Below are 24128 nucleotides of genomic sequence, written 5' to 3' on the forward strand. Positions count from 1 at the left end.
TCTGGAGAGCGGGTCAGTGATTTGTGGGGAACTGTACTAGCCAGGAGGCATGAACCAAAGGCAGGGAATGCTTCAAAGGTGGAGGGTGGAGCACAGAATGGGTCAGAAGAAAAGAGCCAAATTACGCTAGTGAAGGGCCATGTGCTTCCCCAGCCTCTCTTGCACCACTGTCTCCCAGAAGCAGGAGGGGACTGAAAAGGGATGAGCAGTGGAAGTTGCCGCACGGGCGTAATCTCCGGCTGCATGTGTGCAGCGCTTCGATGAGAGGTACATAAACTGGTGGAGGAGTGGCAACTGCTGCATACAATACCAACCTGCATACAATACCAACCTGGGAATAGCTGCCTAGACACAAGATTGGTATCTAGAGCTGTAGAAACACTGTTATCTTTGAGAATAAAGAGTTAACTATCAACCATGTACATTCCTTTGGTTAGTAAGAGGCCCTAGGCGGTATGGCCAGGGCTCAGGGACGATGTGTGTTGCAGCCCAGCATCATCTGAAGGGCACTAGATTAGCTAGTCCTGCCTTAGTCCATTGCTTCAGGAAGACTCCATCAACTGCTGTAGTGGGCAATACAATCTACTTCATCTCATAATCTTCCCAGGTTAACCTCCTTGAACTGGTTCCTATGCCAATGCTCTATCTCGAGTGGGGAATGTGCAACCTCCCAGCTGTTGCCAGACTACAACTCCCATCATCCATGGCCTCTGGTCATGCTGAATGGGGCTGATGAAAGTTGCTAGTTCGGCAACATCTGTAGGGCCATAGGTGCTCCCCACTCCTGCTCTATTTGCTGCCACTTATTTGAAGAAGGTCCAAAGAGATGCAGCTCAAACAACAGCATGCTGGATAGCAGCTTCTTCTGAGGCTGGTTTCTGAATCCAAGTGTGGGTTCAAAAATCCCAGGATACTCTGAGCCCAACAGAAAGGATCAATGAGCCACAGGAGACGTGAGTGAGGTCCACAAGTATTTTACAAATGCCGAACAATTTTGTGTGCAGGAGGAAAAATGAAAAGTATGCAAGAACACCACAGGCATTGTTGGCTTCCAACTTTAATTCAATTTGAAGATGCTTACGGCTTTACATTTAGGGTGAAAACCTACAATTACATACACCTGTAGTATGGCCTTGCGAAGCATGAGCAGGAAATCAGAAACCAGCATTCTATTCCTTCCGGCAAATCGTGAATTGTTCCAGTGCAACAAACAATCATACATTTTATATTTCATTGGTCTTCATTAACGTGTCCTTGTGATGCATTAATTTTCTCCTTTCAGGGTAGACGTCAATTCACCAGTTTCTTTTAGTTCCTGGAAAGAGAAAAAAAGGGGAGGTAGCATTCAGAGGCTGGTGCCACCAAAAGAACTCTAGTTAGCTTTTAATTCAGCTTTCCTCAACCTGGTGCCCTCAAGACCCCAACTCCCATTACCCGTAATCAAGCGATTTTGTTGTTTTGCATGCAGCTACGTTACTGCATATCTAACAAGAGGACAGAGAGATACCCAAAAGCTTCTGTTGCTTTAGAAGTCGGTCATCTATGGCCCTACCAGTCCTACAACTGGTAACCATTTCTCTGGTAGAAGCCAGGAGACCAGAGAAGAGACTGCAGAAGATAATTGCAGTTGCCCCAGCTGCAGCAGTGAGCAGTCACCCCTGAAGACTCCTTAGAAAGGGGCAAGCGTAGCAGATGAGGCAGGTGTCAGCTGTCAGAAAGACGGACCACAGGGCAAGTGCATGGCAGAAGGGCATCTCTGTCACCTTTAGCTAGCTCTAGAATGAGGCTTTGCTCAGTATACATCCTCTCTCTCAACGTGCTCTCTAGAATCTGGGCAAGCGTGATAAGCAGGGAGAGGTTTGTTATTTGTTATCTTTCTGAACATGGAAAGCCCACCATGTTAATCCAAGGTTGCACAGTGCACATCGGTGCCAAGGAATGGCTGCCACCAAAAGTACTGGCCCAATGCCTCTTCCTCGTGGCATTTAGCAAAACAGAACAAGCAAGCAGGATGCCATCATTGTTTTAGGTATTTCTACTGCTAGGAGTTGGGGAGGGAAGAGTGAAGCAAACAGTTTTGGTCTTAGCTATGCTTTGAAAAAGCAAGGCGTCGCCATTCCTTTGGACCAGGTTACCTGAGAGATCACCTTCTCCTCTTTAAAAGCCCCTTCTCAAAATGCACCCCCAAGTGAAGTGAAGCAGATGGCTTCAGGAAGAGCCCACCCCCACTGAGAAACAGCCTCCCAAGAAAAGCTCACCTGCTGTCTTCTTTATGGTCTTTTTGCTTCCAGGTGAGTGACTTTTTCTTTATTTTGCTTTAGGATTTTTTTAGACCAGTTGCTCAAAGAAAATTATTCATGTGGTGTGCAAGTCCACTTACATATAAAATATGATTAAAACACACCAGCTAATTAAAAATAAGTATATATAAAACCATATTTATGGTTGGTTTGTCATGGTTGTTGTTCTGTGTTTACGGTATATAAATTTAGTATAAATATATTACACCATAAATTTATTTATTTATTAACGTTTTCAAATATGTTGTAAGTTACTTGGAGGCCTCTGGGTAACAACGGACTAACAAGTCCAATAGATGATTATTCTTAACATATAACACCGATAAAATGTTTAAAATGAACAATTTATTCTCCCAGGCTTTTAGAAGCTGTCATCTTAAAATCTCAACTTTTATTCCACTGCCCATATAGTGTATCTTAAATTATACTGAGAATTTGGTTTTAGGCCTTTCTCTACCAGAACTTTTATGTTTCAAATGTTTTTATGATTTTTTGGTATTCTTCTTACTAAGAAGTTTTGGGGGGGACTTAGATAACTACTATTCGGCAGGCAAATACCAGAAATAAAAAAATAATAAATATAATCTTAGTTAGATCAACAGAGAAAAAGCTTGGGCAGGTTAATAGATTAAAAATAGGTTCTTTAACCAGGCATAATATAAGAGATTTCTTTATGTACTTTTTATTAACAATTATATTTTTTGGGCGGGGGGAGAGAGGGAAATGAGAGAATGATGCTGACCTAGAAAAACTTCCAAAATAACTTAACTTTAAACAGCATTTTGTCAACTTCAATTTATTCAATGCCCTCTAAAAGGCAGATTAACATGACTAATTTCCCCAACTCTTTAAAAACTACCGTATTTTTTGCACCATAACACTCACTTTTTTCCTCCTAAAAAGTAAGGGGAAATGTCTGTGCGTGTTATGGAGGGAATGCCTACGGGTGGCATGCCTACGGATTTTCCTCCTCTAAAAACTACGTGCGTGTTATGGTCAGGTGCGTGTTATAGAGCGAAAAATACGGTATATCAAAAGAACCCTTTAATGCACTACTCCGAGAAATAAATGTGTGGGGGTGTTTTTTTTTAAAAAAATGGATACATGAGCAACGTAATACCAACTTCTTTTTAAAACCTAATGAGATTTATTGATTCTGTCTTCCCGGGAGTTACAGTGCCTATGGTATTGGCTATAAAACATTCAAGACAAGAATAGGCTCAAGAGTATTTGGGTTTAGAAGCCTGCGCTTGTTCTGTTGCACACACACACAAAAATATATATCAGAAGATGCAGTTAACAAATGCAGATCTATTTTTGTTGCTTAGGGCCTTTTCAAGAAAGCACACAATAAAGTCTTACCTTTTCTCAGGAATGAGAGACAGTTTGCTAGGCAAAATGTCATCACCTTACTCAAGAAAACACAATGTCAAAAAACTAAAACTGAGAACCAAATGAAAAGCTGTAAATGCACCCACAGGGGCGAAATGGTTCTTACAGGAAGGTAAGTGACTGCTGTCAAGAAAATACATTTCAGTGCTACACTAGCAGGCAACATAGTTGCACACTGGAGATTTAGGGCTCCTTTCACCAATATATTAAGCTAATGATGAGAGTCACAAGAAAAACCAACTAAGTCACTCAGTCTCAAATCAAAAAAAGGATCAAAAAAAGGGGGGTGTGAATGTGTGTGTGTGTGTGTGTGTGTGTGTGTGTGACCTCACCATGGCTGAACAAAGGGGAGAGATGCTCAAACAAGGAATAAGAAAACTCAAAACGCAGAGAAAACGCAGAGATAGATCAGTCTAGAGGTAGCTGAGCAGGGAGGAATGCATAATAATAGAGAGATTTACTTTGGAAATTTAAATGCTGCCCTTCCGATGGGTTTACATTGTGTAGGGCACCTTACAACAATAATAAAAAATCACATAGCATTTATGGCTGCTGTGTCATCAGCAGATAAAACCTCTGAACAACCAGGATTGTTTCTAAAGAAGGTAAAAAAGGCACCAACCAAGGCAGGTTAAATGCTTGCCAGAATAAAAATGCTTTTTTGACCTGCCGGCAAAAAAAATAGGGGGACGGTGGGGTTCAACCAATCTCACAGAGCAAGATAATGAATGGCTGCTAGCCGCAGTGGACTGTGTTTTTACTTCCATTGTCAGAGACAGCATGCATCTGAGTATTAGTTGATGGGAATCACAGGTGGGGCAAGTGCTGCTGCAGTGAGGTTCTGATGAGGGCTTCTCACTGGCATCTGGTTAGCCACAGTCAGAACAGGACGATGGGATAGATGGGCCCTTGGCTTGATCCATCAGGCCTCTCCTTATGTTCTGGGTGCAACTCGTTATGGCTGTGATCTCAACCCAACTGACCAGGGCTCAGCCACAGCTACGACACAAGAGAAAGGAGCAGGTAAGCTGATATGGAAATTGATGGTTCTTTGGGTATCCTGGACCAAGACATGTTTTTATTGGCTAATGACTCTTCAAAGTGATGGTGTTTGCTGTTTAGGGATGAAAGAAGGAAACACCACCAGTTCGAAGAGCGACTAACAATAAAAACCTGTCCAATATAAATGAGAACAAAATTTAGGAAGAACCTTTTTTTAAGAATGAAGATTACACACACTTGCTGACTATTAGGTCTTTGCTTACCTTCACAATATCCAGGCCTCCGACAAGTTCCCCTTTCACATACAACTGGGGGTAGGTTGGCCAGTTTGAATACTTTTTTAATCCTTGCCGCACCTAAAGAGAATAAATGCTTAGTCAGCCTTCCACGGTGCAGCTTTTAAAGATGACGACAGGAAAAGCGCAAGCAAACAACGTACCTCTTCATCCTCCAATATATCAAACGTTTCATAATCAACACTAAAAAAAAAAAAAGAAGAAGAATATAAAAAGAGTTTTCTTATACAGGCTAGGAATATTCACTCAGCTACGCTAATTACTATCGCTTATTTATCAGTGTAAACGTGATCCCAGCGACTGTATTTCAAGAGTAAAATGCAAGACGTTGCAATCCTGTAGTGATATATTTGTTTATTTAGAGAATTTGTAGCCCACCCTTCGGCCAAAAAAGGCTCCCAGAGTGGCTTACATTACAATCAATTAAAACAAGACAGTCCCTGCCCACAATACTCACAATTTGAAAGAAAAAGGACACGCAAGGGAAAGGGGACAGGGAGGGAAGAGGAAAAATATACTATATATTTGGTGACATATCCTAATAAAAGAGAGAAATATTTACTGAAGACTAGCAGATAATCTTTACAGGCCAATCCATTTATGCAAATGAAAGTTAACTGGGCAAGGAATAGCTCAGTTGGTAGAGCACGAGACTCTTAATCTCAAGGTCGTGGGTTCAAGCCCCACGTTGGGCAAAAGATTCCTGCATTGCAGGAGGTTGGACTAGATGACTCTCGTGGTCCCTACCAACTCTGCAATTCTATTATTTTATGGTTCTGTGACATAGGTCAGCTCTACCATTTGCAGATGTTGCGGAGGAGGGGCTGAGGGGAAGGCTAGAGGTGAACCAAAGGGAGCCCCTGATCACCTAACACTAACATGCAACATGTTCCTAAGATCAGCTTCTGTAGAGGCACACTGCAAAGCAGCCAAGGCAGCACCTCTCAGGCAAAAGGAAGCATTTCTTCACACAGTTCAGAGGTGCTGCAACATTTGCTATTACAAGAGTGTAGTAATAGCCACCAACTTGGATGGTTTAAAAAGGGGTTATGGATGTGTCTTGGTGGCTGGGGTAGTACCTCCAGTATCAGAAACACTGTGCCACTGTTGCGAATGGAGACTGCTGCTGTGCTGAGGTGCTGCTTGTGGACTTTTCATAGGTTTCTGGTTGACCACTGAGAGAACAGAATGCTGGAAGAGAGGGCCCTTTCGTCTGATCTAGCAGCACGGTTCCTATATATCTGTGATCTTACTTTAAGAACAGATTCAAGGCAGAAAAATATTTACATACCCGGTACCGTTTAGAATTTCTAGAATTTGCTTGCTGAATCCACACTTCGCCATCTGCAATAAGAAAAAACAACTCTGACGTGCATTATGTTCCAGTGCATGTATGTGGCATGTAGCAATCCCAAGTAAGTGTTTGAAGCACATTTATACACAACATTTTTATTTTCCACCTTCGCTACACCAAGGATGAGGAACCTGTGGCTCTCAAGATGTTGCACTGTGCTGATTGCTGACCATGCTAGATGGAGGTAATGGAAACTGAGGTCCCTGGGAGACCAGGGTTCACATCCCCACTTGGCCATGACTTTGGGCCAGTCACCGCCTCTCAGCCTACCCTGCTTCACCGGGTTGTTGTGGGGATTAAATGGAGAATCATGTACACCACCTTGAAAGCCTTGAAGAAAAAGGTGGGATATAAATAAAGGGTTCCACACCCCTGCACTTCATCATCAGAAACCGAAACATGTGGCTACTTTACCAGCTCCTTAGGAATTCTCAGGGAATGAATTATATTTGCCATCAACATCTGCTCGAGCAAAAATTTCCCATAGCAACCCATTACTCATATTGCATAATTAGGGCTGCGCTTTTTGCAGCTGTCACAATGACGACGCAGCTGCCAGTGCCCCTCATGGTTCACATGGACTGTGGTTGTATACCCATGTACACATCTGTATATGACCACGCCGGGAAGTAAGCAGTGTGAACTGCCCCATTCTACCCTCTAAGCTAAGGCGTCAGGAGAAGAGGAAAAAAGAGATTGTTCTGTTGTCGCACCCCATTGATGGAACCTGGTGCCAACACTGTTATCATTTCAGCCCCAGGCAAAGGTATCTTTATTGCTCCTAAGACTTTAATGTATTATTTTAACATGCTGTTAAAACGTATCCTTTTTTAAAACATTCTGTGTTTTCGTACTCTAGAAAGCCATGCTGAAGGAGTGTAATTAAATATTTTCTTCATTCCCTACTTGCAGCAGCTGTCGGCTTGCTGTGTAGAGGTGAAAAACCCACAGCACCCACATATGACCACTACGTTACCTCCAGTATCAGAGAGTATGGTTCTGAACAGGCATCTAGTTGGCCGCCTTGAGAACAGAACGCTGGACTAGATGAAACGTCTTCCAATCCAGCAGGGCTCAACTTGTGTTTATGATCTTTCACAGCCAGGTGCACTCCAGATACTTTAAAAAGACAACTCCCATCGTCCCCAACTACTGGCTACACTGGCTGAGGTTTATAGGAGCTGTACTCCAAAACATCTGGGTGCCACTAGGCTGGGGACAGCTGGCCTAAAGGATTTTAAGCACTAAAAGTATTTCCAAGAGCCTTACCTGCTTATTTCCTTTCATAAAGAGCATCACAGAAGCTTTGTTTATCAGGTCTTTAAGCCTAAAACAAGAGGCGGGGGGAAATACAGATAAAGTAGAACAGTCTTAGATAAAGGATTTTTTACCTGGGTAAATAAGGCAATACAGGAATTTAGCCTAAAAATTTGTCTAGTTTTAGAGCCACAGTGCTCCGGTTAATAATAATCGTAATTATTGCAAAAGTCGTCGTTATGATTATCATTATCATTATTATTATTGGCTGTCCCTCTGACTGCGTTGGCCCACAATAAAACATCAAACATTAGAAACTTCCCTTCCCAGGGCTGCCTTCAGATGTCTTCTAAAGGTAGTATAGTTACTTATATCCTTGACATCTGATGGAAGGGTTGTTCCACAGGGCGGGTGCCACTACCGAGAAGGCCCTCTGCCTGGTTCCCTGTAACTTCACGTTTCACAGTGAGGGAACCACCAGAAGGCCCTCAGAGCTGGACCTCAGTGTCTGGGCTGACCAATGTGAGTGGAGATGCTCCTTCAGGTACACTGGGCCGAGGCCGTTTAGGGCTTTAAAGGTCAGCACCAACACTTTGAATTGTGCTTGGAAACGTACTGGGAGCCAATGTAGTCAGAACCAATGTTATACAGTCCCACAGGCCACTCCCAGTCACCAGTCTAGCAGACGTAGGCTGGATTAGTTGTAGTTTCCGAGTCACCAACAAGGTTATTGTTTATTCTGCTTGACCTGTTGCTTGCTTTCCTCCCAACGTTTTATTTCTAACCACATTTCACAACTAGACTAGTGGAATCAGTGTGCAATTGCCACCCTTGGGATTCAGGAATCCCCACACATTAAAAGAAGTCCAAGACCAGTGTGGACAAAGGCAGCAATCTGCCCTATTCTTGGGGAGAAGCAGAGGGCTGGATTGCACTCTGCGTAAATTGCAAGGGATTGGCTGGAGGTGTGAGGCACGCTGGTACAGGATGAGACAATTTAACAAAAAATAAAATATCCCCAGTTTTCCCCTTTGCTTTGGAGCTGAAGGTGACCCCAAAAAAGTTGAGGTGGCAGCAAATACCAGGTAGCAAGATCTGGCTGGCAGCTCTACAGGGTTGTTGTGCAGCAGATGGGCAAGGAAAATGAAGGTGAATGAAAACCATAAGGCACAGAATTCTGTGTACTATGCACAGTAATCCTACACAGCAATAATTTTAATGGGGAGATCATTAATGGAATATGTGATTTTCCTTCGCAATATTTTTTTTTAAAAGGTAAAATGTATCATACCTGTCTTCTATTTTATGTGCCTTGGGGCAGGTCGTCTCCAGCTCTCCAGAAGCCTCAAGCTCCTGAAAAGAGAATTATTTCAAATTCATAAACAAAACACTATTTTAAAAATACGTTACTGAAAATGCAGATCTTTTGTTTTCTTACCTTAACAATGTCCAGCCCACCTATAAGTTCCCCAGCTACATATAACTGTGGGTAAGTAGGCCAGCTGGAGTAGGTTTTCAGGCCCTGACGTACTTCTTCATCAGAAAATATATCGAAGCTGCTATACGCAATGTTATGTTTGTTAAGAATCTCCACTATTTGTCTGCTGAAGCCTGGAGGTTACGGAGAAAAGAAAAAGAAAAGCACAGACCTTAACAAGGCTTTAATTTTACCCAAAACTGTGGTCTAGTGTCTACATTATAGCTTATATTAACATGTGAAGACAATGTTTATCCAAATTGCATACCCTAGCAAAAACTACAGAGGTGAGTTTACAGAGCTTGTCCTGCTGCTTGCTCTGTTTTGAAGTGTGATGTCCAGTTTAGGCAAAATCAAACCCAAATGCACATGCATATAAATGTAATGCTTTGATCCAACCAAGGCTCTTATTTTAATATTTAGGTAGATATATTTACAACTTAATGAATATTGTTTCAATCCCCTTAAAAAAAAAACACTTTCAAGAATGCAGATTCAGCTTATAGTGAGTTGGCATTAGTCTTATCAGTGTAAACAGAATTAATTTCCAAATAAATCATACAGTTCAATTTCTGAACAAAATCTACCTTTTTTAACTATAATACGAAATTTTGATATTTCAACTGTTTGAAGCACTGCATGTCCCAAATCTGTAAGTCTGCACAATTTTTCTCCACATAGAAATATTTCAACCACACAAATTTCAGAAAAACAACGTTAACCTAACTCCTTAATTAGCAACTTGCATAAATATTGGTGTAATAAACCTGCATAAATATCAGTTTTGAAACCACAACCCATATCAAGTTTGGCATATTTTTCTGCTGTTTTAAAATCCTTTCCTAAAGAAAAATTATCTTCCTCAGACAACTAAATATCCAGTATATAAATTAAAGTAGGGCTACCTGGTGAGACCTGAAACACCTCACACCAATTTTCAAAAGGTTCTAATAAATGGGATTTAAAGCAACAAATTTTAAAAAGTTTCAGGCACATACAGACAAAAGGAACCTTTACATGATTTTCCATCTCACAAATTCATCCATTACTTTTGATATGTGCTGTAGCTCCAGGTCCTCCATGATCTGCATTTTGAGCCATGAGCAAGTAGCATTTATTTATATGGCATCTAAGTTGCTTTTCTTCCACAACTGAAGCATTAAGTTCTTGTACAGCCTGGAGTGAAACAAGAATCCCGAATTCCACTTCCCCCCACTACCACCAACCCGCCATTCATCTGGGAGTTCATTAGTAAACAGCTACAGGCTGATTGCTGATGGTTATTCTGCTGCCAATATATTAACTCGTTTCTACTGTAAGAGGCTGAGAGAAGGAGAGAGAAAGAGAGCGCTTCATTTTAGCTGTAGGCAACTCCATGCAGACGAGAAAGATTGATTGGTGGCGGTTCATTTTTAAGGGTTAAAGTAGCAGACTGGAAATGTTATGCTTAGGGATAAAGTGCCAACACTGCTTTATTCCCATAACAAAAGGTTTAGGCTGACTTTCTGAGCAAACACCATCTGAGCAATGCAAGAGCTAATGAAAGCGCCGCTGAAGTGCGCATACGCGAACACACAGGCTGCTTGAAGAGTGGTGTGGACGCTACGCTGCTGGTGATAGGAAGCTAAGTACAATTATAATACTAATGATGTAAGCAAGCAACAAGCCCGTGAGCACAGAGCCAAGGGGATAGACCTCATTTAACATTATTATGAATTGGCTTTCCGTAGGAAGTGGCGAAATGCGGGACATAACAAGGATTTCTGATTCCACACCAAGATCCAATTACGCTCCGTTGCAATCGACAACCTGCTATTAGTATGAAAATTAGCCTGGACACCATCCATCAGGAACCTCTTCTGCACAAGATACATTGTGCAGAAGCTCCCAGCTGACCCGCTCCTGGGCTTGAAGCTGCATTGCAAGCCGAGGGGGCTGAACTCCAGTAAAAGGCCAAGGGGCTGCTTTCTTACCCTAAGCCTGGGGCCATTCAGCTGTGGCACTCTGTACATTATCGGACTACAACACCCAGAGCCTCGGACAGTGCTGGCTACGGCTGACAGGGCCCCAGCAACATGGGGGCCACCACAGGCTAGCCCCTTCCTACCATCCCTACAGCTAACCCCCTCCGGTTGTCAACACAGCTGTCCTTGCGGCCCACTTGAGGAAATAAGGACCAGCTCATTATTGTGTTAGTTGTGTGAGATGCGGCGCATATTATGAACGGCATTGGCTAGTGAGGTGTGAATGGACATATAGCCCAGTCACAACAAATGTCTCTCTAAGCCCAAGGGTGGGGGGAACTATTCATATTCAATTTATTATAGAACAGCAAAGGAGAGCAGCAATGTTATCTTCAGCCTTAGTACTTTGCACTAATTCTGATCCTCCCAGATTACATGCAAATCACACCAGCTTTTGGAACTTGCTGCCCACCTGCAACCAGCAATTGCCCTCAAAAGACCACTGAGATAGTGAATTATCACTACCTTGCTAGAGACACACTCTCCTCCCACCCCCCTGGACTGGTGGACTTGCAGGCTGCACTGTGTCAACACGCCTTTGTCAAGGCATCGCAAATAGCTCAGCTTTTCCCTCTTGTAGAAGGAATATGCATACGGTGCATGTGCAGCCGGTACCAAACCGCATAAGCACAATATCGTACTGTGGTGCTTACGTATGCACCACGTCACATGAAGGCATCTGTACATGAGAAATATTAAAGCTCTCCATAGAGCCATATTAAGATGCAAACTTCAAACCTGAAGCCACTGCTCAATCTGCAACCCCATACAGTAGGGTGAATTTTTATGTCTCAGAGCGAAGAAGGGGAACCTAACTAGGGCATTGTTTGCATTCTGAGAATTCAATGGCAACTTCAGCAAGATGATGCCCTTGCATTGCTGGGACTCTGTTTGCTTATAAGCTTGTGGGGAGAGAACCAAAAAATGTATAATGAGTTAACAGGGCCTAGGAATCCATTTGTCATACCTTGATCTCCATTATTTCAGTTTAGTTCATTCTTCTTTTTTAAAGTGGTATATGAACATTATTGGTAATGAAAAGACAGTACATTCCATAATTAGAGCCATTTCCAGAAGAAAAAGAAAATGAAGATTCAGTAAGGGTACCAAACTGGCTCAAGGAATCAAAAATTTTATTCTTGGGTTATACCACCTAAATGTCAATGTGTCCTTTAACAAAATCACTAACCCAACAGGTTCAGTGATGGAATGTCAATTAATTTCCACCAATGGATGTTAACAAGAAGCGATTCTGAAATGTTTTCTTATAGGCTGCTAACTGCCATCCCTAAACAAATGCTTATGCTATGTCTCTTATGGTATGTATTGCTCAGACTGATGCTCGTGCAATGGACCTCAGTGATCCACCTTGAGTTTCTGAGGGCAAATACTCTGTCACTTGACCCTGAAAATCTGCTGCTTGCTTAAAACATCTCCCTCTGCACGGTTTTAAGACATGTCCTGTTTTACTCCCCTTTTAATTCCATTGTTCAATCAGCACACAGCTATTCTTACAGAGCAACATGCTGCATGTGAGGACCTCTGCACACTGACAAACAGATTGCTGAAGGGGAGGAGGCAGAAAACAGAAAAAGTTAGAACTGGACCCAAGCACAAAAAAAGTTTGAGAACAGTGCTCTGGCTTGATGACTGTGGCTTTAAGCCTCAACTCATTCAGGCAATACAGCTGCATGGACATGGCTGGACTTGGGCTGCTAGGTGCCCTGGACACAGTGGAAACCTATATTTGCATCACCGTTATTCTCCATCCATCTCCATTCCAACTCCACTCTAAGGCCCTAAACCTCTGGCCTAACCAACTGTTGATCTAGCAACCATATTCTACCTTTCGGAATCTAACAAGATGGTGGGCCAATACAAAGGCTATAGCATGGCTGCAGCTAACAGGGTGCAAGGCAGCCTTGAAGGGGAACAGCACTATGCCAATCGACTTATCCCCTCTGGAGCCTAGGACAACAGTTCCATTTGTTGCAAAGGACGGACCAACTATGGTGACAAGAATAGCAGCCACTCAGATAGAAAGAGTAAGATATAATATTGTTAGGTACTCCTTAGGTATCAAGCCCTGCTGAATAAAATATAAATTTAAGACAATTCCTACCACAACGAGGCTCCTGAGGTGTTCCCTTCATAAACAGCATGCAAGGTGCAGCATTTGTCAGTTTCTGGAGTCGCACATTCAGGTCTTCTTTCACATTGTCATTAGAGCCAGGCGGAATGGTCGAGCGGGAGGCGTGGCGCTGGACTTTCTTGGTCAGTTCTGGTGCATGAGCACCGTCTAACCGGTCAATTTTTTGGGAATTCTACCAACAGAGAACAGCAGTTTGGGCAAACATTATGAACTTTACAAGCACAGTCTTTAAAAAGCTACTGGAATTTGAACACACATACTCTCTCGCTAGACCATATACAAGCGTTATTTTGTAGGATTCAAGTCAAAGCAGGTTAAAAGCCCCCAGAGAAATCCACTGAGTGCTACTGGTGTACAATCTCATTTCTGTAGGGCTAACACAACTGAAGGGAGCACATACATGGCCAGAACATGTAGTAGGTTAACTAACCCAAGCTCTGCGCTTGGTGAATCAAATTTTGTTAGAACTCGCTTTAACAACAATATTATTACCTGCCAAAAGGATTTTGGACGAATCACCACAACGAGCTTAGGAACCAATCAATAGTCATCTCCACATCACTATCCAACAGTGTTAAAAGGTTTCAAATTCAGGAACTGCCTGGTGATGCAGAATGTATTTCTCAAAAAAATGTTTCTGCAAGTTACAGCGTAGGGTAGCTTCGATTTTTTTGAAATGGGCCTTCACCACATGGCTAAGACGAATGCAATTCCCAGCATTCCTAAATTAATCAAATGTTACCTCTGAACAAAGTATCACACCAGCACTGAGAACAGAGAACATCATAAGCATCCATGGACGTAAGCGAGCTAAAAAAAGGCTTACCTTAAAAAACAAGAATGTTGGGACTGAAGTAATTTCATATTTTTCAGACACTTCGGGAACCGCTTCAGCTTCCAGCTTAAAAACAAACAAACATAAAACATCTTTTGTTTCCAAGCTCTTATTTATAGTTTAGATTGTGCTGGCTGATCTTGTCTACACTGTTCTTTTAGTCATGTTAAATGTTTAAAAAGGATTTCAGTGCAAAAGTTTGTGACACATTTGCATTTAAATGAAACTCACAGGGAAGGCTTGTCATCCACTGAGCCTGCAGTGTCAAAACAGGTTCAGAGGTTTTTATTTTGTTGCACATTTCAAAAGATGCCTGGAGGCTGTGAATAAAAATTTTGGTGCACTAGTGACCTAGTAAATTTTCAATCATATGCAGCTACTACTATATTGAAATCCATAAATCACTGACCCCAGTTATGTCATGATTACAGTGCTTATTTTCTGCCCACAGCAATTCTTGCTGTTTGCTCTATTGACTAATTTCAAGAGGCAGTACATCATGACTGACATTTGCAGCCTTCTGCAAATTATGAAGCAAAAAAGGAGTATTTCTTCAATAAACTATTGATGCCTGCTAAATTTTTGTTTTTAACTCCTGCAAGACTGCTAGATATTAGTATACTACTGACCTGAAACCTAAATAGATCATCAAATACAAAATTGTAGAAAATGCAAATATCAAATACATTTCCATTTACAAACACAGGAGACACATATGATCCAACTATAAAGGACTATATGACTGTTGGGAAACGGGAGGCAAACAGGGTAGTTTGCTTAAGAGCACATTAATTCTGGCATGTGGTGTACATGTGTGAATGCCTGAAATATTGGTGAATGTTGCCGTTAGCATGTGAATGCCGATATCCCCAATGAGTTTTGTGGATATCCTAAAACAGATATATTTTAAACACAGTATTCATTGGGGTTTCTAAGCTGGGGAAGGGCCATGCTCATCTGATTTCCATGCAGCAAGCCCCAGGGTCCAATCCTCAGCATCTCCAGGTAGGACAAGGAGAGAACCCAGCCTAAAATCCTGTAGAGCCATTGCCAGAAAATGTGGATAATACTGAGTTAGCTAGATCAAGGGTCTGACTCAGTGTTAAGGCAACTTCCTATGTTTCTATGCCCTTAGAACTGAGGTTCTCTTTTGGAGGACGTATGCTTCTGCATACACATTGCTGGAAAATGCAGGAGGCGAGAGTGCTATTGCGGTCAGCTCTTGGCTCCTAGGCTCCCCATAGGCATCTAGCTGACCACTGTGAGGACAGGAAGCTGGTCTAGATGTCTGACTGGCTCTTCTCATGTTCTTCATTGTTGGAGATTCACAGCATTTGGGAGGCCTATCAACATTTAAGCTGTCTTAAACCAAGTGAATTTCATGTCACGCATACATGGCGATTTGTAAGTGGAAACAGCAAGACAGAATGAGCTACTTGAACTTTAAAGAAAACCCGGTGACTATCTGTTGTGAAGATAAAGGGTAATGAGACATTAGGGGTGAAGAGAGATAAATTAGGAGACCAAAGTCACATTGACATCTTGCACTTTATCCTGAAACTACAAAAAATCAGTACACGTCGATGCAAATTTTCAATACAGTGGTACCTCAGGTTAAGTACTTAATTCGTTCCAGAGGTCCATACTTAACCTGAAACTGTTCTTAACCTGAAGCACCACTTTAGCTAATGGGGCCTCCTGCTGCTGCAGTGCCGCCGGAGCACGATTTCTGTTCTCATCCTGAAGCAAAGTTCTTAACCTGAGGTAATATTTCTGGGTTAGCGGGGTCTGTAACCTGAAGCGTATGTAACCTGAAGTGTATGCAACCCGAGGTACCACTGTAAAGCGTATTACTTAAGGTGCAATTAAAACAAAGAAAACAACCTTGACTGTGGAAAGATAGCAATTCCAGCTAAGTTTAATTTTTTATGTTTGTATGATCAGGACATGGAGCAGGATCAATTTCCCACCCTTCTGTTGTTAGGTCATAAAGCTTTAATATTTCCTACTATTAGGGAAATGGAACATTATTGTGCAAGTTTTCCTGTGCCTAGCCGTTTGACTCTTACGGTAAGCATCTCTGCTTATTTCAGTGGCACCTAGAGGTGACTCAAGTGTCCAGGTGCTCATGACAAACTCCATCCCAACATAACTGAATCAACTCAGTATATATGTGGGATAAATGTTTGAAAGCTCCTCAACAACATCTTAGGTACGGTTCTATGTGGTGGCAGCCTTTAAGTGGTGGAATTCCTTCACTCCAGAAGTTCATTATACAGTTTTCAGCAAATGCTGAAGATGCACCTCTTCACCCTGGCTTTGAAACTTGGTGTGCATTTTCAGGATGCGGGTGGCACTGTCACCTAAACCACTGAGCCTAGGACTTGCCAATCGGAAGGTCAGAAGTTCGAATCCCCGTGATGGGGTGAGCGCCCGTTGCTCAGTCCCTGCTCCTGCCAACCTAGCAGTTCAAAAGCATGTCAAAGTGCAAGTAGATAAATAGGTACCGCTCCGGCGGGAAGGTAAACGGTGTTTCCATGCGCTGCTCTGGTTTCACCAGAAGCGGCTTAGTCATGCTGGCCACATGACCCAGAAAAACTGTCTTCGGACAAATGTCGGCTCCCTCGGCCAGTAAAGCAAGATGAGCACCACAACCCCAGAGTCGTTCACGACTGAATCTAACTGTCAGGGGTCCTTTACCTTTACTATTCTTGTGATTGAAATTTGTTTTCATTGTTTTCAATACTGAATTTTAAATTGTTGTAACACGACCTGCTGGTGGAGGGCAGGCAGTAAATTTAACAACAGCAGCAAGAAGGCAGACTTTTATTTATGTTTTTTTGCCCTCACTTTGTTTAGGACTACTTGTGGTGTGGTTTCTATAGTATTTTAATGCATTTTTAAAAAAACAAAAGAACTCTTACTACAATAAAAGGTTACATGCCACAGATGTAGCTAGCCATTCTGAGGTGGCAGAGCTACAGAAGGCAAATCAGCTACATCTCTGGCAAACAAGGACAATAAGCTTTCTTTTCTCTTTTCTGTTTCTGTTTAACATAATTGATGTTGTACTTTCATGTTTCATCTTTCCTCATTGTAACTCACTGAAAGCCCCATCTATTTTCAGTTAATCGCTACCATGCAAACGTATTAATTTTATAATTAATTTGACTTCAGGCAATACAATTATAGACTTGCACAATGATGGGACTTTACTTACTGTAGCTAACTGTTACCAATAGTGACTTAACGACACATTACTCAACTACAAGAACTACTAGTACAATAATGCAGAGTTCTGTTCCATACCATACATCAAGACCAAAGCTGTTTGGCTGAAACACTGCGGTCACAGGTATTTATGTTCTAAGTGTCATGGTGGGGCATCTTAATGGCCCAGTTCACACAACACATTACACCACAGTTAAAAAACGACCTGTAGTTTAATATAAACACACCTTGTGCTGGTGTGCACTGCTGGAAAGTAATTCCACTACTTTCCTGTTCCTGCTGATGCCACACCGCCAGGAGACAAATCACAAGAAGCAGGCCAAGAGCAAATCTTGGGTACCGCTGGTGGTTTTGCTTGGAAAGAAATAAGCCATGAGTCTTGAGTTCAGATTGCAAAACAGTCCGGACCTTTGCTTGTTTCCCAGCAGAGAAGTAGGAACTTCTCAGCAACATACACATTCCCACAGTTTGTTTTTAACTACGGTTTCAATGTGACATGCAAACTGGGCCAATATCAATTTCTAGGCGTAATCTATCATTATTATTGTTTATTGCATTTGTATCCCAACTATTTCTCCAATGAGACTGGAGTGTTATACATGGCTCTCCCCCTCCTCATTTAAAGCCCACAACAATCCTGTGAGGTACATTAGGCTGAGAGGTGATGACTGGCCCAAGGTCACCCAGTGAAGTTCATAGCTGACTAGGGATTTGAACCCTGGGTCTTCCCTTTGAATGGCACTAACAGTTCAACCACTGTAACATTTTCATATGGCACAAAGCACTGTGAGGAGTTGGTGGGCAAGCAAATCAACTGGTCATACACAGGGACAAGCTTGTGACTCACATTAGTTGAAGTCAACGGTCAACTACGAGGAAGCAGGCCAGTGACACAGTTGCCCAGGACAACCCTTAACGAGGTATCTTGCAAAGATATTTCCATGAGCAGAGGGGTTGGGGTTAATTAATAGGGTAGGCCACATGGCAATTGACACCTCATTATGGTTTGAGGAATTCCTAAAGCATGGAGCTGAGGAATACTGACACAAAAGTTTAATGTTTGTTTTTCAGCACGATAGGGGTGTTTTAATCCAAACTACTAATGAAGGGTTGATGAACAGCACTTGTAACTAGTGCATTTTTCTTTTCCTACCTACCAGAGTGCTGGTTCTGGGACATACAAGTATTATTACACAAATCCAGATTTCAATCTACCATAGGAAGACAGCCACCATACATAATTATGCAAACCCAAAAACTTACGTATCTTTGTTAGGTGAAATCAGTAGCTAAAACACAAATTAAGAGAATATCTATTTACCCAACCAGCAGCATCATCACATCTAATCACACAAGTGGGGGGGGGGGACTTTTTTAAAGAGTAGTATTACTCTCTTAAATCCCTCAGATAAGAAGATCAGGATTTAGTCAATTGCATTACAGGGAAAAAAGCTACTGGGAGTTGTATTAAAAGTGCTAGCTCAAGTAACTAAATGAGAAAAAAAGAGTATTAGCATTATAGCTGGATACTTGGCAATCAAAGATTTGGATGGCTATTCCATGTCAACATTTTGAATACCAAGCCTCTTAGACCTGCTCGCACCCTCAGATCTAAGCCATAGAGTACTTATGTCTCACCAGACCTCTTTCTATCAGCTTTCGTTATTACAGAACACTACCTCCTGTTTTTATACTGATGCTTGCAAACAACCACTGAGTCCATGCTTTCACCAGAAAGTAAGCGCCATCTCAGCGTTTTCTAAGGCAACCAAAGACCACAGCATTGAAGTAAGGAGAGGTTCTCTCCCTCCTCACATACTGTGAAGATTTCTCCTCTCCCCATCATCCATACCACCATCAGCATCAAGGCACAGGCCCCACTCTCCAGGTCCAGATTTGCTTTCCACACCTAGTAGGAGATTCGATCACAGGGCATAAGTGTGTGTGTGTGTGTGTGTGTGTGCGCGCGCGCGCGCACGCGCGTGTGCGTGCATGCAGCTCAGAGTATGGTGTTGATAACACCAAAGGTGCAGGTTTGACCCCCATGTGGGGCAGCTGCATATTCTGGCATTGCAGGGGGTTGGACTAGTTAATCCTCAGGGTCCCTTCCAACTCTACAAGTCTATGATTCTATGCATGCACCTCCCCGTTGCAAAAGATATTTCTTTCAATCACCTCCCACTGACTTTCATGAGATAATTTTACAGACTGTGGCATTTCCTAGGCTGCTAAGCATTGCCCCTACTCTCGACGCTGTCACCAATTAGCTTTAATAAGTTATTGTAGTTTTAAAGTAAGGGAATAGAAGAGTCTATGACACTTACAGTGGTACCTCGAGTTAAGAACTTAATTCGTTCTGGAGGTCTGTTCTTAACCTGAAACTGTTCTTAACATGAGGTACCACTTTAGCTAATGGGGCCTCCCACTGCCGCCGCCACGCGATTTCTGTTCTCATCCTGAAGCAAAGTTCTTAACCTGAGGTACTAGTTGTGGGTTAGCGGAGTCTGTAACCTGAAGTGTCTGTAACCTGAGGTACCACTGTACTACTAAGGAAAGAGAATAGCAAGGCAATTGCAAAGCCACAATAGACCCAAGTTGCCAAGTTCCAAGGTTTTTAAGCAATGGAGGAGCAGCTACAGTAGTTACGCTTCCACCTTTTCCCAGTATGCACACAGCAAGCATTCATGTTAAATCAAAAGCAGATAACACAATGTCAGTTCAACTTACTTTCACAAATGCAACCTGTAGATGCTCCTTTGCTAGCTCAGCCATGACATTGTTCATTTGAACACACTGAGGAGCCCATGGGGCCCAAAAATGAACCACCACTAAAGACCTGTGATGAAATAAACAGGGAAAACAGAGAGGTCAGATGCCAGCAAAACAATGTAAAACAAAAGCAATCAGAGTCACGGTGAAAGGTTCTAGCTTTAATCACTAGTTATCTCACATGAAAAGATCTCGGGAAGAGGACAGAAAAGGTTTCTCTCTGCCTGAGACCCTGGAGAACCGCTTCCAGTCAAAATTGAGATTAGTTGGCCAAACAGACCAACGATCTGACTCCATGGCTGCATTTAGATTGTTCTCTGTCAGCTTAAAAAGCCAAGATATGAACAAGCTGTGTGCACATCTTCCTTTACACAAGCAAGCTGAGAAAGAAGGAAGTTTTCTGTTAACCAGAAGCTAGAAACTATAGTTAACTGCCTCTGATTGCATTAGAATATTTTAAAACAATTTCAAACCATGGCTTAATATCCTGGCTTTGGAACAAGGGGCTTAATATCCTGGCTTTGGAACAAAGCCGTTAGCCATAGTTTCCTGGTTCAGACAAAATGGGAAACTAGGGTGAACTGAAAAGTTACTGGTTTGCTCACCTCTGCTACAATGGGAGAAGACAGTTGGTACACAGCCACAAGGATTGCTCATATCACAGTATATGGCAAACCAATGCTCCCCATGGCCTGCCTTCTGGTTCTACTCAAGGCAGTGATCCAAATTCAACTCTCACTCACTGCCACATATCCCATTTACATATTCCGGGTAATTTACAACCATGATGTGTTGCCCCTCAGTGGGAGATTGCATAGCGAAGATTTCCAACCTAGCAATTCCCTGTAGGACCACACTAGAAGGTACAAACTGAACCTGTTAATTCACCTCACATTAATCCATTATACCCCATCATTACATGAGATGGATAAATAACGGTCCTGGCAGTCATAGAGGTTCCGCAGAGAAAAGCTGGTAACAACTAGGGCTGGGGCTTTCTTTTCCAACACGCTGGGTCTTTTTCACAGGTCATGCTAGCAGAAATCCATAGTGTTTTTAAATCCCCTTTATTTGAGAAAGAGAAATCCCAATCACAGGGCGGGGGCATCTTTCCCTCCTGGTTGGGTGTGTAAATCGCTCCCATACATGGGTATCAACCTTGTGTTTAAACACTAGTCTCATAGCCACAGGCAAACCAGAAATACATGATGGCAAGTGGATGAGCTGGCAGAAGAGCAACATAGCAATCTAGCCTTCTATTGCACTCAGCACACAAAGGAAGCCATCTGCAGAACTTTTGTCTCACCTTTATCAACACTCGGCAGGATAGTAAAAAAAGGGGGGGCATTCTAATACTATAAAGTTATGGCCTGCAAAGACACTCATACATCAGGAAAAGTGTGCAGATCCCTTTTTTAAAAAAGTATCAGCACTTAAGTCTGGTGGAGTGTCATTTATGTGATCTGACCTGCTCCCTTAACCTCTGTCCTGTGGGGGAGCCAAGACCATGCTCCCGCCCCCATACACACGTGTCCTCAAGAGGCGCTTTTATATTTCACACGATTATGGACTGGACCCTAAAAGCGCACACTTCTGGGAAGTAAAACTGCGCACAAATTAAGCCTACTTTCAGAAGGGCGGCGGCGGCGTTGACCACGACCCCCGAAGCTCGTCTACTCAGAAGTAGGACTTTGAAGCCTTATTTATTCCCGCACAGGAGAAGAACTCTTGCCACCCTTCAACCCTCTCGATCGTGAGAAGGGTAAAGGGAGCGCACAAGGCGGGATAACGACGGCTGAACTCCTAGCCACGCTGGCTGGAGAGAAAGCCCCCATTCGGCTTAGCAGCCCAAAACGTCGGAATGGACACCCGCATCAAGTGAACGTGTGAATGCGGAGCGGCGGCCTGGCAGCGGGCGCTGCTGCTGTTGCACCGCCGGTTTCGGCTGCGGCTCCTTTTCCTGGCTGTTTGCCAGCCTCGGAGCCGAGCTGGGAAGGCGGCAGCGGCAGCAACAACGTACCTTCCCGGCTGCTGCAGCAGATCGCGGAACTGGTCGGCGGACGCCGCTTCTGCCAGAGCTGCCGCTCCTCCTTCCGCCGCCATGGCTGGTGCTGATCTCGGCGGCACCGCCAAGCAAGGGAGGGAGAGAGGGAGGGGGGCTGGGAGGTGCTAAACGCACATGTCGCCTACCAGCCTATCGCCTCCGCTAAGGCGGCCTCACTGCGCATGCTCTAGGGTTGTTGTTGTTTTGTTTTTTTCCCCTCACCCGCCGATTCATCCTCGGGAACACTTGCTGAAATCCCGCGCATGCGGCTTAGCGAGAAATGAAGCCCTGCGGTTCCAAAGCGGCCTGCCCACAACTCCTATGCAGGTGTAGCCAGCGCGCCTTGTTCTTAAGGCAGTGCATAGCTTAGAGGCAAATGCCACTAAAACTTTACTGGGACTTTTAATGTTGGTGCACGGGATATATCCATGTTTGCAGTTGTGTGCACACACCCACACCCAGCCAGTCTGAAGAACGTAGGAAACTGCCCAACACCGACTCGGATCTTGGTCCACCTAGATCAGATGCAATGGAGATCACGCTGAGCAGGCAGCTCCTATATGAATTGATGGGTACATTCCATTCTACTGTTCAGGATTTTATAATAACTTTGCTTGTGACAGAGAGTGAATGATGTTTCCACTTTCTGTGTCATGGAAGTAACTTGACCATAATTTCACTCTCTGAAGCCTATTCCCGCCCCCACCACACCACCCTGCCCTCCTACAAACTAATGGGTCCACTATTTCCTATGGGGGTGTGGGGCAAGTAAGAAACTTTAAGGTTAAATTAGAAAATGAGAGATGGGGCATCTCCTGGCCTCAATTCACAGAGACATACAATTGCCTTCTTTTTAGCATTTTCTGGTCATTCCGATATCTAGTCCTGTTTGCAATACAGTACTGTACCAAATTTCATTTTTCTAGAAGTAGCTTGACTACAGCATTTGGGATGCACCAATAGCTCCTCACCCCCCCCATTTTGAAAGGATTGTTGTGCAAGAGTCCATTTTATTTTATTTATTAATAATAATAATAATAATAATAATAATAATAATAATAATATTTGGACACCTTCATAACATGTACCCCAAATTTCAGCACCCCAGCTCATTGGGACATACTTCACAATTTGATACAGTGGTACCTCAGGTTACATACGCTTCAGGCTACATACGCTTCAGGTTACAGACTCCGCTAACCCAGAAATAGTGCTTCAGGTTAAGAACTTTGCTTCAGGATGAGAACAGAAATCGTGCTCTGGCAGTGCGGCGGCAGCAGGAGGCCCCATTAGCTAAAGAGGTGCTTCAGGTTAAGAACAGTTTCAGGTTAAGAACAGACCTCCAGAACGAATTAAGTACTTAACCTGAGGTATGACTGTACTCCTTTCAGTGAGGCTTTAAGCTGTTGTAGATATTACAAACAAAAATGCATACAGTCATACCTTCTTTTCAAACTTACTCATAAGTATGCCTGCTATATCCAGTATAAAATGCACCTCAATACTATGCATATCAACACAGAAATAGGTGACACTGATTTCAGTCACTTCCAAGGTAACCATGTACAAGTCTGCCGTCCCATACACATTTACATGAAAGTGGAACTTCCTTCCTTTCAAGAAAACCTCCATAGGGTTGTGCTGAAAGAATACAGCTGTGTAGTTTGATCCTATGTTCAGCATAACATGGCTGCATTGTTAAGGGGAATAAATATACAATCTTGTTCTTCCTGCCATTTGTGATGAGTACAGGGTTCAACGCTTTGTAAAACAAGAGCAGAGACTTAATATTAGCTCCTACTCAAACACAGTAGGATTGTCTTGAACATAAAAAAGGCAACAGAGAAGCTTTCCCAAAATGGAAGTGCAGTTTTGAGATAAGTTTCACTTGTTGAATTTGCTTAGCATGCATCTGTTAAAATTATAAGAGCCTTGAGGGAAAGGGGAGGGGTAATGTTTAGAAATACAGCTCACCTAAACTCATCACTCAGAAGC

The 24128-nt window shown here is 42.9% G+C and overlaps 2 protein-coding genes across 2 annotated transcripts in view; one reads left to right on the forward strand and one right to left on the reverse strand.

Moving 5' to 3' along the window:
* C5H10orf143 (chromosome 5 C10orf143 homolog) overlaps positions 1–24128 on the forward strand; it is a 116145-nt gene that overhangs the window by 69912 nt on the left and 22105 nt on the right. The gene's annotated exons all lie outside the window — the stretch shown is intronic.
* GLRX3 (glutaredoxin 3) lies at positions 1040–22260 on the reverse strand. The gene is made up of 11 exons (XM_053388882.1): positions 22110–22260; positions 20048–20156; positions 14081–14155; positions 13225–13426; positions 9040–9212; positions 8893–8954; positions 7614–7671; positions 6282–6334; positions 5134–5173; positions 4958–5050; positions 1040–1315 (listed from the first exon to the last, which is right to left on the reverse strand). Exons 1-11 carry the CDS (start codon positions 22190–22192, stop codon positions 1265–1267), a joined length of 999 nt encoding a protein of 332 aa, XP_053244857.1. The 5' UTR covers positions 22193–22260; the 3' UTR covers positions 1040–1264.

Source organism: Podarcis raffonei, chromosome 5 (genome assembly GCF_027172205.1).
Source record: "Podarcis raffonei isolate rPodRaf1 chromosome 5, rPodRaf1.pri, whole genome shotgun sequence".
NCBI classification, from domain to species: Eukaryota; Metazoa; Chordata; class Lepidosauria; order Squamata; family Lacertidae; genus Podarcis; species Podarcis raffonei.

What these genes read in the sequence shown, in the direction of transcription:
- GLRX3 (XM_053388882.1), bottom strand. Translation starts at nt 22,192, where the DNA reads ATGGCGGCGGAAGGAGGAGCGGCAGCTCTGGCAGAAGCGGCGTCCGCC. An exon ending in GCACATAAAATAGAAGACAG is followed by an intron (nt 7,672 to 8,892) that starts GTATGATACATT and finishes CTCTTGTTTTAG; the next exon opens with GCTTAAAGACCTGATAAACA. An exon ending in GAAATTCTAAACGGTACCGG is followed by an intron (nt 5,174 to 6,281) that starts GTATGTAAATAT and finishes TTTTTTTTTTAG; the next exon opens with TGTTGATTATGAAACGTTTG.